This window comes from Stegodyphus dumicola, chromosome 10 (genome assembly GCF_044657685.1).
Source record: "Stegodyphus dumicola isolate Sdum_Otavi_A_Nest chromosome 10, ASM4465768v1".
NCBI lineage: Eukaryota > Metazoa > Arthropoda > Arachnida > Araneae > Eresidae > Stegodyphus > Stegodyphus dumicola.
The window spans coordinates 53,551,697-53,567,686 of NC_140777.1; the positions used below are offsets into that span (position 1 = coordinate 53,551,697).

General features: G+C 31.0%; 1 protein-coding gene across 3 annotated transcripts in view; it reads right to left on the reverse strand.

Moving 5' to 3' along the window:
- LOC118183408 (serine/threonine-protein kinase Genghis Khan-like) overlaps positions 1-15,990 on the reverse strand; it is a 210,078-nt gene that overhangs the window by 109,798 nt on the left and 84,290 nt on the right. For all 3 annotated transcript variants that reach the window (XM_035352925.2, XM_085824928.1, XM_035352926.2), the window contains exons 10-15: positions 15,194-15,276; positions 14,142-14,221; positions 13,896-14,032; positions 11,670-11,789; positions 11,402-11,559; positions 6,747-6,853 (exon numbers count right to left, since the gene is read on the reverse strand). In XM_035352925.2, coding sequence (XP_035208816.1) covers positions 6,747-6,853; positions 11,402-11,559; positions 11,670-11,789; positions 13,896-14,032; positions 14,142-14,221; positions 15,194-15,276 — 685 coding nt within the window. The remainder of the gene's footprint in view (positions 1-6,746; positions 6,854-11,401; positions 11,560-11,669; positions 11,790-13,895; positions 14,033-14,141; positions 14,222-15,193; positions 15,277-15,990) is intronic.

Genomic DNA, 15,990 nt, shown 5'->3' on the forward strand with positions numbered 1-15,990 from the left:
ATAACACAAATTACTCAGAAGTCCTCAGAGGCAAAACTGTCATACTGTACAATTAATTTAAATCCAACTTTGTTTTTTCTCTTCAAAAACATCATGATTGTACTACAGACTAGAAATGCATGACTGTATGACTACTGGGGCTGTACTAAGCAGAAATTTGGAAAGGTAAAATTTTAGAAACACTGGGTGACAGAATTTAACAGCAGCAGATATTGAACTGGATAGCAAAAAATGCAGTGTCAGCTCTGCATTAAATTAAATATAATTATATAACAATAAAATAACATTTTCTTTAATAATAAATAAAGCAACTGTTGACACCAGAGGTGCTATCTGTGAAAAATATGTAATATTTGTGTTCTAAAATAATGACGCTAATGTTCGTTTATAGCGACACCTTGCGGCCACTTGTATTGAGTTTGAGTGTGTTCTGAGAGGCTGCCGAGAGATGTGAACAAACTATGCCGCCTTTTGAATAATTAATAAACTTTAGTATACACTCTCCCCCCCTTTTTTTTTTGAGTTCTTTTGTAAAGTGAGTTATTTAATTATGAGTTTTACTGAGCTATTCACGGGCCCATTGTTGCTCCGTCAAACCGGAGTTCGAATGTATGTCAAAGTCGGAATACAAGTGTCATGGAAGGAAAACTTGTGGATTACTCTTAAATAGAAGGTATGTGGCCTTAATTGTAATAACTGTGTAATTGAAAAAGAAGTTTCAAAATGTTTAAAAATGCAAAAAAAGAGAAGATTATCAGCGTATTCCTGCAGAGCTGAATTTAGACATTTCAGAAGCGAAAACTATATCAGATTTAACTGATATAATTAAAAACAGTGAAAGTTATAAGAAGGATCCTGTATTAGTTGAAGGTACAGCTAATAATATTATCGAAGAAAGGAAAAGTGACGAGAGCCGATTGCTCGAACTTGAGAAATTGAAAACAGAACAAGCGAAATCGAAACTAGAACTCGCGAAGTTGCGAGCAGAATCAAAGAGTGAAAACCCCATAGAATATGAGAAAAGAAAAAATGTAGAATCTCTTGACTCTCTTATTAAAAGTATACGCACATTAACAACTAAAATTCTAATTAGACCGGAAGGTTGGGGTTATTTCTTTTATTAGAAAGGGCATTCATTTCTAAAAGTGTTCCAGAGAAATTTAAATCGGGATTCTTCTAAATTTGTTGGGAGAAAAAGCAACAAATGTTATTACATACATTAAAGATGACGAATTAGGAGATTATTCGAAGGTTAAAGAAATAGTGCTAAGAGAATTCGAACCATCCCCTCAAATTTGTTTAGAAAATTTTAGAAACACAAAATGAATGACGAATGAAACTTACGTGTAGTTCGCATCGAGATTAACTACGAGTTGGGATTATTATTTGAAGCTGAGAAAGGTAAATGACTTTGAAACATTAAAACAATTAATGGTTTCTGATAAAATATGTCAGACACTTGATAAAGAGGTTATGTGTTTTATAAATGTAAGGCAAGGAAATGCTTGGTTTAAACCTGAAGAATTGGCGAAGATAGATTTATATTATGCATCAAAGGGAAACCTGCAGTGGATAATTCTAGGTTAAGTAATAAAAAAAGTTATTATAAAAATATGTCTAACTGATGTAAAAAATTCTAAATGTATTTTATCATGCAATGAAATTCATCCTTTGTACAAATGCTCTGTTCATAAAAACATGACAGTTAGCGATAGAGTTGGGCTAGTGAAATCGAAACATTTTTGTTTCGACTGTTTAGGAAATCATAAGGTGATTAATTGCAGCAATAAATTCTCTTGTAAAAAGAAATATCACATGACTCTTCATTTCCCTCACGAACAAAAAATAAACAAAGACATAGTTGCGCAGGTGGTGAGTCATGAAAATAAAAATATTCCTTAGAATTCGAACGCTTCTGCTCCATCATTTGAACCTCTGCAAGCTAAAACAAGTACTGATCAAAATTTATTATCAACAACGTGCAATCTCGCGAATGAATTAAAAGCTGTCTTACTCAGCACTTTTGTTTGTTTAATTAAAGATGCATCGGGTAACTTTTTTAAAGTTAGAGGTTTGTTAGATGTTGATGTCAATTCAAATTTTATGAGCAAAAGGTTAGCAGATTTGCTTCAATTAAAGGGACAAAAGACTAACATTTCTGTTTCAGGAATAAATAATTCATCTTTGAATATAAAACCCAGAGTTAATGCAACTATTTTAACTAAAGACAAGAGTTTTGATTAAGTTTTTTGGTGGTTCCTAAAATAATAGAATATATGCCTTCTAGGCCTCTTGAAATTAATGTTTCATCTTTAGATAACATCAATTTAGCATATGACAAATTTTTTTAACCAAGCACAATTGAATTTCTGATAGGTGCAGAACATCTTTACAAATGGCGGGCACTTGCCTATAACGGCATTGGCCACTACTAAGGCCAGAAGTGGTGACCGTTTTATTGCGGAGGCACCTAACAGGTGGCCACCGTTACCTCCTATGAAGGGACAGTTTTACATCCATGCCTTCTCCGGGATTCGAACCCGGGCCCTTTGGTATCACAGTCAGGCACCCCTAACCACTATACCGTCTGGGCGGCTTAGGTGCAGAACATTTCTATGAGCTTTTAAAACCAGGTCAAATTTCCCTTCAGGATTCAAATTTAAGATTACAAAACAGTGTTTTCGGCTATGTTGTAAGTGGGACTCTTCCTGCTAAATAGGAAAGTAAATTACATTGTGGGCTTATTACAGATAATATGGAGTTAGAAAAAGCAGTAAGAGAGTTTTGGAAAATCGAAAACGTTGAAAGAGAGTCTGAGATTTCTAAGAGTAAAGAAGCAGAAATTTGTGAACAGCATTTTCTCAAAAACTATTCTAGGACTGAAACCGGAAAATATGTAGTCAAGATACCGTTTAAGAAAGATCCAATGTGTTCAGGGGATTTGAAACAAATCACGTTTAAGAAGTTGAACTCGTTGTGAACTCGTTTAAGTAAGGATGAAAATTACTTATTATTGTACTTCGATTTTCTACACGACTGAAGTGAAAGATGAAGATGAGCAAAAGGGGAATATTATACTCCACACCTTGGGATTTATCGCCCTGAGAAAAGTTCGACACCTTTGAGAGTAGTGTTCAATGCTTTGACTGCAACGTCAAAAGGTAATTCGCTGAATTCAATTCAGTATAATGGTGGTGTAATTCAAGAGGACTTGCTTTCAATTACAGTACGTTTTCGAAAACATATTTATGCTTTTGCAGTGGATATCAGAAAGATGTACCGAATGATATCGATTCATCCTACTCAATAGCAGCTACAAAGAATTTTGTGGAAAGAGTCAATTAATGGTCCAGTTAAAACTTTTGAGTTGAACACGGTCACCTATGGCACAGTAAGTGCATCTTTTTTAGCCATAAGAACATTACGTCAGCTTGCTATAAATGAGTTCACGAATTTTCCATTAGCAGCTGCTTCTACAGCGTGATTTTTACATGGATAATGTGCTAACAGGGTCCAGTTCATTGAGTTTGGCAAAAGACCTACAGCAAGAATTAATTGGGATTTTAAAAAGTGCAACTATGACTCTGCACAAATGGTGTAGAAACAATCCGGAGCTTGCAGTTAACGTTGATGATGAATACAGCCCAAATGAAGTGTCAGCCCTTGGTGTTTCCTGGACAGCAGATAAAGATTGTTTTAATTTTAAAGTGAAACTAGGAAATGAGTGTAAAATTACTAAACGGCAAGTTTTGTCAACAATAGCAAAAATCTTTGACCCACTTGGTTTATTGGGTCCCGTGATAGCTAAAGCTAAAATATTTCTTCAGAGACTATGGGTTTTGAAGCTCAATTAGGACTGCCAAAGAATGGCAACTCAGGTAGCCAAAGAATGGCTACCTGATAAAGAAGCCAAAGAATGGCAACGGTTTTTCTCTGAACTGCCACATGTATATAAATTGGAAATTCTTGTCGCAGAAGCAATTATTATTGAGTTACACAGATTTTGTGACGCTTCTGAGTTAGCTTATGGAGCTGTAGTTTATTGTAAATCCGTCTCCCACTATGGTGAAGTGGTGATAAGGCTGGTAACAAGTAAATCAAAAGTTTCTCCTATAAAGCAAGTTACTATACCATAGTCTTGGCTTGGCTGAAAAAGGAACCCTGTTGTATGAAAACGTTTGTTGCTAATCGAGTTGCGATGGTTGAAGAAATGACGGAGGCATCACGTCCCATCTAAACAGAACCCTGTGGATCTCATATCAAGAGGTGCTGATCCAGTCAAACTTCAACTGTGTGAACTGTGGTGGTGTGGTCCTTTATTTCTTCTTCAACCTGTGATCACTAAGTGCCAAGATGATATCCCTGAGGAGTCCGAAGAACTATATTTTCGCGAATTAAAAAGACCAGTAGTAAGTGAAATATGTGCACTTATTAACACTTCTGAGCCATTAGATGTCATCAATAATTGTTCATCTTACAACAAATTGCTAAGAGTAGTGGCTTGGTGCAAGAGATTCTTGCATAAAACCAGGCATCCATTGCATGCTACATGTGGAACATTGACAACCAGTGAACTTTCTTGTGCGTTACTGTGTATTGTGAAAAACGTTCAAAGGACTTCATTTGTGACAGAAATCCAGTGCTTAGAAAAGGGTGCTTTTAATTCTAATAGTAGTAAACTGTTGAATTTGTGTCCATTTTTAGATCATGATGGAGTACTCAGAGTGGGTGGTAGATTGAAACTGAAATTGGCAGTGACTTAAATGAAATGAGAAAACATGCTATGATTCTGCCAACTAAACATAATTTTACTGTAATTGTGATTAATCATTTTCATGTTCTTTATTTTCATGCAGGTACTGAAACAACCCTATCACTTATAAGGAGTAAATTTTTGATTGTTTCTGCAAGAAACGTAATTAGAAAAATTATATTTAACTGTATGATTTGTAAAAAGGTAAATTCTAGGTCAATGCAGCAACAGATGGTTGATTTACCAGCTGCCAAAGTGACCATATCAAGAGCTTTTGCTAGAATAGGACTCGAGTTCTGTGGTCCATTTGTGGTAAAAAAATGTTGTAGGTAGAAGTAAACAGGTAAGAAAGTATTTGTATGTATTTTTGTATGTTTCACTATGAAAGCCTTGTACTTTGAGATTGTAAATGATTTAACAAGTGCAGCATTTATAGAAGCCCTTAAACGCTTTATTGCCAGGGAAGGTAAACCCTCATATATTTTCAGTGATAATGGCAGAAATTTTGTGGGTGCTCACAGAGAATTAAGAGCGATTCTAAAATCTTTATTTAAGGATAAAAGTGAGGAAATCAAAGGTTATTTGGCTACTGAAGGCATAAATTGGCATTTTAATCCTCCCTCTACTCCTCACTTCGGAGGTTTATGGGAAGCTAGCGTGAAAACCCTTAAATATCACTTGAAACGTGTGGTGGGAAAAACAATTCTAACTTATGAAGAATTTTTTACTCTAATTGTTCAAATTGAATCTGTATTTAATTCTCGCCCTCTTTGTTCCATATCAAATGATCCAAATGATGTAGAGGCACACCTGCTCACTTTCTTATTGGTTCATCTTTAATTGCATTGCCGGAACATAATTTTACAGAGATTCTTATAAATCAGATAACTAGATTGCAAATGGTTCAAAAATTAAATCAAAATTTTTAGAAAAAATGGTCGTCTGAATTTTTAAACAAACTTTTAAATAGACTTAAATGATATAAAGGAAAAGTAGAAATGAAGGAAGGAGATTCAGTTTTACCAAAAGATTTGGATAACTACTTTCCTTTAAAATGGCATTTAGCACGAATTATTTAAAACACATCCAGGTCAAGATAATATTATATGAGTTGTGACACTTAAAGATAAAAATGGAACCTATAGAAGGCCAATGACAAAAATTGTACCTTTGCCTTTTGTTAATGAAAAAGTTTCAGTTACTTAAATTTTATTTGTAGTTAATTATCAAGTTTGAATCTGTATAATTGTATAACTGTCATTGTTATCTTGCAGTGTTGTGTTTGCATTTTATAACTTGTGTTCTAAATTTATTGTTGAGTGTAACATTCAAGGCCAAGCTGGATGTTGACGCCAGAGGCGCCATCTGTGAAAAATATGTAATATTTGTGTTCTAAAATGATGATGCTGATGTTTGCTTATAGTGCCACCTTGCGGCCACTTGTATTGAGTTTGAGTGTGTTCTGAGACGCCGCCAAGAGATGTGAACAAACTATGCGGCTTTTTGAGTAACTAAGAAATTTTATTATACAGTCCCCCCCCCTAGTTCTTGTGTAAAGTGAGTTATTTAATTATGAGTTTTACTGAGCTATTAACGGGCCCATTGTTGGTCCGTCGAGCCGGAGTTCGAATGTATGTCAAAATCGGAAGATAAGTGTCATGGAAGGAAAACTTGTGGATTACTCTTAAATAGAAGGTATGTGGCCTTAATTGTAATAACTGTGTAATTGAAAAAGTATATTCAAAATGTTTAAAATGTTAAAATGTTAGCAACACTAAAATAATTATCAAATATCAATTTTGTTAAAAATAATTTAGATTTACATTCATATATTTCTTCTGGAAAGCAACTAAAATTAATATCATTGCAAATAATGGAAAATGTTCATTAAGTTTACAATCCTTTTGACCCCCCCCCAAAAAAATAACTAAATAATTTTTAAAATTTTCTAAACTAAAATGTTTATATAATAGTAATATATATAAATACATACTTATCACTTATTTCTGTATACTCAGCCATAGCGGATTTCCTTTGTAGTAATGCATCTTTTAATTCTTTTGATTGTAATTTTAGCTTTTCTTGGCATTCAATAACTTCCTGAGAAGGAATAAAAAATATAAGCACATATAATAGAACTTTGATAACCTGAACTTCGATAAATAAAAATTTTTGATAAAATAAATTTATAATTCAAATAACTTCTCTTCAATAAGATTTGATTATTTGTTACTTTTTATTATAGATCTAACACATATCAAATATTATAATAGTCAAATTCTACATGAAATAATATTGAAATTGATAAGCAGCATTTTCACAACAATCAAGTAATCTTACTTCTAATATTTTTTAAAGTGAAGTGTAGGGTAAAGATCCGTAATAGTGCTCAAAAGGATAATCATGGTCATTTCAGCTATGGTACAACAAACAAACATAAATCTGATTAGACAATGACGATAAGCACTCGAAAGCACATGCAGTGTTTATCACAGCAACAACAGCAGACTTGCTTGACTCAAATACAGAGCAATCAAGTAATGGCACTCAAATGCAAAGCATTATCTTCCATATAAGCATTGTAATCACTTCTGTCAGAAGAAATTAATCATATTTAATCAAAAGTATTTAGCCCTTCATTAATTTTTTAGTTCAAATCAAACTATAAATAATTATGATTAAGCAATAATTGAAAGGATGTTGCTGTGCCCTGCAGTACATACCCTCCAGGGTCATAAAAGTCAGATTCAATGCAAGTTCCCACTATGGGATATGACTTGGAAAGATACCAGTGTTCAACCAAGCTTAAGAAAAAAAGCACATTTTACTTTTATCTAAGTAAAATTTTAGTGTAGCAGGCTCAGAAATAGGGCAGATTAACACAATTTCACTAAGCACAATGGGAACAAAAACAATTTCTTCAAAGAATCTAAAATGGCAACCAAAGATTGGTTCAAATCTAGCTCTTCTACAACATTATTGAAAGTATTATGAACAAAATAAGTTTCTCACCTCAGTCACCCAGAATTTATATAGGTATAAGAATATCATAAATACAGGCCGCAGATCAAACACAATTTCAGTGCCCAAAAGAATGAAGCAGGTAAGATCTTATAGGTAGTGAGGAGAAAAGAAGAAATATTAGCCTTTATTCTGCTGTTAGTGCTTCAGGACACTACAATCTTTTAACATTTATTTTTCCTCACTTAAGAAAAACATCATTTCTTGAACTAGGATGATCTTCTGCTCCAATATATATTTGTTAGAAGGACAGATGAATGAAAAAGATGCATTTTCCAACTAGCCAACACTTCACCAAAAAACCTAATTTAAAAAAAAACTAACAATCATAGCAACCATGTATCTCTCTGGCGAAGTACATGTGCTGTCAATTCCCCTTCATATTTCACATCACCTTCAGCCTTTGGTCTTGTCTTTTATCACACCATTGAAAAAAGTTTTTCATGCGGAAAATAATAGTTTCATGAAAACAAATGAGTTAATAAAACAATATATTTTGCTAAATTATTTAATAAATTCTTCAGCAGAGTTATCACAGTAGTGAAAGCCAAAATGGTTTTAAGGCTTCAGACATTTGGCCTTTTAACGCAAACTATTGTGAAGATGATTATATGGCAACAAAAAATTCTTGATCGATCAATGACAATCAGGTTCCAATTAACATTAATGCTACTGAATTTCCTGCTGAGGCTGATCAACAATATCACACATCACTAGTCCTAATAATAATTCTAATCTTAGTATTTCAGCTGGAGAATCATTTGCTAGAATATCCCCTACACCAGGTTCTTCCAAATTGGTAAGCCTCAAAACAAAAAACAAACAAAAAAAAAAAAAAAAAAAGAAAGAAAGAAAGAAAGAAAGAAAATAAAGGTCCACCAAAACACAAGTCTGTAATCTTTACAGGAATATTCATCAAAGTTATTCTCAAATAGCAGGAGGAACAATGTCTGCCCAAGGACCAAAATAACTCTTTTTAAGGGCAACTGCATTGAATTTATTAGATTATGGCAAAGCATGCTAGGGCTATGTATTCAAAGGGAAGGATGAAGAACTTCTAGGCCATTTCTAAAGGAACTAAGAGACTTCCCAACAAAATTGTATTCATGTTACAAATGAGAAAGACCATGAAAATACCCATGCAACTAACCCATTCACTTCGATTTGAACCCAGATTAAACTACTAGTGTCCAACGGTTTTACTAGTCAGCCATTAGTGTGTGCCCTTCTTTGAAAAAACTTACGAACTTACGAAAACTGCAAATAAATAATACTACCAGGAAAACCAAAAGGAAAAATGAAGATTTAAAAAACCTTATTTTGTGACACATGAGGAGCCCAAAAGTTAAAGCAAAGGCCATGTCCAAATGAGGAGGAGTTGAAGAAAGACAGATGAAGGAAGCCTTAACAAAAGCTTGTTATGATGATAATGAAATATATGAAGGTTTTATTAATGAAATTGACTGCACGTGTAATTTTTGGAAATGAGATCAAACTATGATTCAAATATAAATCCTGTTCTAAATGGAGCCTTAAAGACTGCTGTGGAGGGAATAAACTAGAAAACTATATCTATGCATGTTGCTAATCACAAAATAACCCAATTATTTGTGATATAAATTGTTTGATTATTTCCCAAAAAGCAGCAGAATTATTCTACATGTTTAAAGATATTCACTATAATATTTTACCTTTATTTTTAAGTATTGCTCTGGTTTTTATATAAACAAAAATTACATATAAATAAAGTGTCATTTATGAGAGTAGCAGATTTTTTCTTAAAACAATTTTCTTTATTTTTTTATTATTTCTGGGTGTTATTATTCAATTTTTTAAGTATCTAAAAAATTATCTCCCTCCATAATATACAAAATGTAAAGCAAAAAGGAAGCCTCTAAATCAGGGCTTAACATCCTTCTTTTTTTCTTGGGAAGGGGGGGACATAAGCCCCTTTTTAAAAGAATAGTTTTATCATCACCTCCTTCCATTTTTCTCTAATATTTAGCATACATAATTATAATACAAATAACTGGGCATAGATATTTTAAAAATAACAAATTGATTAAGAATATGAACAAAAGTTTTGAAAAAAATGGCTTATGTTTTACTATTTTTTGTACTAGCAGTATTTTTAATTTAATTTAAAAAAAAAAAAAAAAAACATAAACAAGATATAAAATCGTAGATTCTAACTGCTCAAAAGTTTAGCTTTAATGAATGTGATGGCTGTGCTTAATGTATTGATGCAATGTTTTATATATTTAGCATAAAACTGCTAAACGTAATTCTTAAAATCATCTCATTCAGAAATATTCAACCTGTTTCTTATCTTCTATAGTAAGTTATTAACTTGACTAAAGCCTGCTTCCACTAGGAAAGAAAAGTCAATAACGTTGATTCAGTAACAACTTTAATTTAGGGATATTTTTCTTTCAAAAATGAATTACTTTCAAAATTCCAAAAGTTTGTGTACCCATGTGTTTTGAATACAAACTTGATTTATTTTTTGTGATAAAGCTCTGTATCAATAAACAATAATTATCATTAATTAACACATTTTTTATAATGAATGGGGTTCTGATTATGATGATCAATTGCCAATGCACCTTCGCCCATCGACTCCTTGATCATAATAGTACCCTTTAAAATTTCATCGAACCTTTTGGGAATCATTGCTCTAAATGAAGGAAATTTTAATTAAGATAGATCTATATTCCTCAATAATATACACATAATTAATATTTATGTTTTGAGTTACAAATTAATTACATTATTTTTAGTAGCAAAAAATATTAATACTCCACAATTTTATCTGAAAGAGTCATTAAAGCATTTAAATTTTCCCCCAAACATTTAAATAAGACTCTTAACTCAAGACTCAAAAGTAACAAGACTTTAAGAGGAAATGGAGATATGCAAGATATTTAAAAAAATAATAATAAATATACAAATAAATAAAGGGGCTGCAAGTTTGGGGGTTAAAATCATTTACAGTTCATTGCAGTGTCATATACTAGTGTATACATTAATCCAGGATTTCTTAAACTGTGGGTCGTGACACCACTGCAGCAGAAGGTCACCAAAAATTTTAACAGTTTTGATATTTCTTTAACTTAATTTTTATACAATGTATCGGAAAACAGATAAATATAAGACAATACAGACAAAGAAAAAACAAAAACATTTTGCCACATTCTTTTTATAGTATAAACGTTCATTTTCCTTGCTTTGCACATGGCGCTTTCATTTCGTCTGTTACTTATTTAAACTTTTCACATTGTTCTGTGCCTTAAAATTAGAAATTAAAGTTAATGACCTAAAAATGCGACAGTATATTACAATACAAGTAAAAAAATTTACAGTTTCACTCATGCGTGTGTCGGATTTGCACAGTACTTATGGGGTTTCACAAATTTTCGTAAACGTTATGGGGTCCTGGGGGTCGCGAAAAAATCTCTGTGATAAAAAGGATTTGTGACTGAAAAAGTTTAAGAAACCATGCATTAATCTAATATATACATTTTCACATTATAAAGCAAATCTAAACTTTTTATAAAGATAATGAGCATAAATACAAGCATAATATACTAAAATTAGCCACATGAGTATTTTCAATTAGCAGTTTACTTTGTGTAAGTCATCCTTTTCAGCCTTTATAACTTTCAGATTTTTCTCTAATTCTTTAATACGTGATAACTTCTCATCTTGTATAGATTCTAAATCTTGTTTTGCAGTCAAAATTCTACGATGATCAGTACGATGCTTTTGCAGTTCCTTTTCTAATTCTAAATAAAATATAGTACCATAAGAACTTTAGCAATGCTCTTATCATTGATGTTAGCAAATTACAAAAAACACATAGTCAGTGATATACTAATAAAAGCTAATAACTTACCTAATGCCTTTTTCCTAAGAGTGTTTACTTCATCTTGGAGTTTTCTAACTTCAACTTCAGATGGACTCTTTATGCTTAGACCATCCTCGTCTATGCTTTTTTGTACCGTATTTGACATTTCTTTACAAGAGGAATAATCATATGTCAATTACCTTTTAATATCCATAATAATTAACTAAACAAGCAAAAAGAAATATTCATCAAGCTTCTGTTTATTTCTTTTACAGCTTCAGTACTGGATTAGATTATACGATTATGCAACATGTACTAACAGATAAACATCCTATGTGAAGGGATCCTTTCTGGAGGACTTCTGAATAAAATTAGGCCTATATTTACATCACACACAAAGCAAATCAAATTCATGCAGCCAACCCACTCAGCTAATTGCCAATAATAGTTTATAACTTTTTGCAGTTTTACAGAATAAATATGCATATGTCAAATGACATCTGATGCTGCCCAGATGGTAGAGTGCTTAGGGGAGCCTAGGTTCCAAAATTAATTGCACAATAATATTAAAATATTCTAAACAATATTATTTCTCCTTTCCTTAAACTGAGGTGCCATGCATGAAATAAAACTGAGTATCTGCAAAAAATTTATCTATGAAAATAAAAGACACATATCAATAAACATCTAATTCTTATTATGGGTATTAAGTTTTATATATATATAAAATTAATCCAAAAGTAATTAAATTACAATCAGTAAGAGAAAATAAAAAAACTTTATCATATGAACTTCAACCAGAAACCATAATTTTTATAAATTTGTCTTTGATTCTTCAAAATGAAATTTAGAAAGAAAAAAAAAAAAAAAAAAAAAATGTATTAACAGAAAATCTCTCCAAGAATACATTCAACAAAATCTCGCATTCATTTTTATAATTTTAATGAAACTTTTAAAAGTGCAAAGCAAATGCTGCATGCTTTTAACATGCACGAGACCTACCAGACATTTATCATGAAGGACGAAATTTCACTCCTACTGCTTGCATATTTTAACTAAATTATTCTTTGAGTAATTTTTTCATTCAGTTATTTGATTTATTTTTCCTGCTTAAATGTGGCAAAGCTCCTAAAATCTGGAGGAAATATATAAACATTTAAATTCCATATAAAGAGAAATTCACTACTTGCAAATATTAAACAATAAAAAAGAATCTTTTAATCTTCCAAGATTGCAAACCAATTCTGCCACAATTTAATAAAAGATGATTTATAAGAAACTGGTTTTCTATGTAATTACTTTTATATCATACTATCATCATATTCACTTTATCATTATATTTTAAGCTACAAAAGTAACAAAATTTTTATTTTAAAATATGCAGGGTCTGTGGAAAATGATGCTCTTTTGTAAGTACATGAATATGATTGGTTTTCCATAACGATATTTTCATGTCATAATTTTAAGCTACAAGAGAACCGAAATTCCATTTCACAATACACAGGGTCCGTCAAAAATAATGCTCTTCTGTAAGTTATACAGCCAGACATGATGGAGAACATTTTGACATTTTCCCTAAAACTCATATGATGTGTTTCATTATTACATGTTTATGAATTTCTGTAAAAATTCTGTAAGTCTTCTCCTGTAAATAAAAATGTTATGTAAATTACCACCTCACCAAAAAGTTCACTAACTTTACCAAACCCTGTTATATTTTTACAATTATCCGTTAAAAAAGGGGGAAGGTACTTAAATATGTTCACAGTTTTACAGAATCACTTATTTTGGGTGATTATAAAATGAAAACTATTAGCAATTGTTCCATTACATAATGTATAAAACAATACTATACTGCTTCATGCATTATAAAATAAAATTTTTTCCACAGCAAATGAAAATTTCCCAATCCTACATTATTCATTGAAAATTGTGGTGATTTTTGTCTATTATTTATCTTTCTTGTTTATTAAAGCATAAAATTGACATTCTTGTTCAATTTTCCTCTTCCCCCCCCCATGGAGAAGGCACACAATAACAACCATAAGGCCTTAAAAAGCAGCATAATAAGATGCATAAAATTTTTTCTAAATATATCTCTTCCATGTTTTTAATGTGGCATAATTCCTTTTTACCTCACTTACATTACATATTTAGTCCCATTACTTTTATAAAACAGTTGTATTATGTGCTGTTACTACCTACTAAATTATATGAATAAAATTTAAATATTTTTAGACAAGCAATCATAAAAATTTTAACAACTCTTCTCACCTTTTACTATTTTTACAAGGTCACTTTTTTCCTTCTCTAAATCCTCCACTTTCTTTTCTAAATATGAGTTCGGAACACCATCGATAATATCACAGACAGCATTAGCAAATTTGTAGAAACCTAAATCTGATATTTTACTGCAAAACAAAATTGCATATTTCATTACAAAATACATAAAATGAGCATATTATAAAAATATAAATAAGCATAAATAATCAGAAATAAAGTAATCAGAAAGAAGTTTACCTTCCACTAGTATATGTAAAACCTATAAAAGGTAGATGTAGTCCTGAAAACACAGAATTGGTTGTTGGTGGCACAGATTCCTACAAAAGATATGCTATAAGCATGTTTGCATCATCATCCAATAAGTCAGTGGAATTTATTTATGCAGTACACAAAAAGCATCTTTGTAAAAGAGAAAGGCTACAAGGTTTTAATTTCTCAAATGCTCATCCAAGATATTTACTTCAAAAATTTCCTAAAATATGGTTTAACACTGCTTGTAGAACAGTTCAGTAATTAAAAAACTTATTTGCAATATCTTTATGCAGCAATAAATGCAATTAATAAAATATCGATAATGTTTAATGAGTTAAGTATAAAAACTTGAACAGATAAGTTAGTAACAGCATTCAATTTCTTTATCTCCTGATCTTAAGAACTGGAATCATTCTATCATAAATCAATGACACCCCAGCAACAACCCTGTATGTTTTTCCACCCTTTCCCCCTCATAAAACAGTTGCTTTTTATTTTTTTATTTAAGATGAGAATTCTGTTCAAAACCCAAACTATGAATAGCTTCCATTCTTCCAGACTATGTTTATATCACTAAATTTCAAATGATAAGTCAGCATCACTGCAATATGGAAAATCATACATTTTTTGAAAAATGAAAGTTTTAAATTAATTTGCTGTGCATTGCTTGCAAAAAACTGTGCACTTTTATATTTTTCTAAATGAAACCATCCATTTAACATCGATAGCAATACTTCAGATTGCTTGTCTTGTGAAGATTCATTTTATTTAGCTAACAGTTAATTTTTTTAAATTTAACTAACAATCATTAAAATATTTTCCTATAACAAAACCACTAACAATAAAAGTATATAAAAATTTTTATGTCATAAAAATGCAGCAAAAAAGCCAAAAAGCTAAATGCACTGCATGAAGTCAAGTCAAATTGGAAGGAGTGATTTCATGTTTTTAGACGGAAGGAGAGTAATCTGACAACACTTTTGTAATTTAGAATATATAATACATTCTTTGCTTCATTGTAACCATTGTATACTTACAGACTGTTTTAAATCACTCTCATCTACATCAAAATTTGAAGTATCTGTTGGGCTACTGACTTCAGGAATGTATGGGGCAGCAACTACACACAAAAAGTAATTATCAATGACAAGAATAAAGAAGAAAATTCACAGAAAATGACAAACACATTCAATGATAATTACACATTAAAATCACATTTGATGAAACAAAATTCGGTTTTTCTAAACTTGTGTGAATACTGTCAAATAATTTTAAAGATGGTCTCAAACAAAAGAAAATGCTTGAAATATCAATTCTAATAGTTTTCACAAAAATAAATCTAATGATTAATCCAGATCAATTTATGAACATTCTAAAGAATATCTGAAATAGAAACACTTTTTTTTTAACACACATTTCACTTTAGGTTTCACCAGAAATTTAAATGCTTATTTTTATTTTTTTACACAATTATTAAATCAATGTTATTTCCAGCTTTCCAATTCTCATCAATTTATTACACACATTCTTTTACTTTATTTCCAATACATTTATATACTTCAATACTGTTTGTTTAAATTCCTTCTGAAACAATTCACTTTTATTACAATTAACATGTGATATATACAGTACAAAGTACGAGATCCAGAGGTCCAATATCCGGAATGATATAAAATTCAGACCTTAAAGCCACCAACAAAATTTTTTTATAATTTTTTTTTATGCTTTACAATTATTTCCAATACATTTATATACTTCAATACTGTTTGTTTAAATTCATTTTGAAACAATTCACTTCTATTATAATTAACATGTGATATATACAGTAAACAGT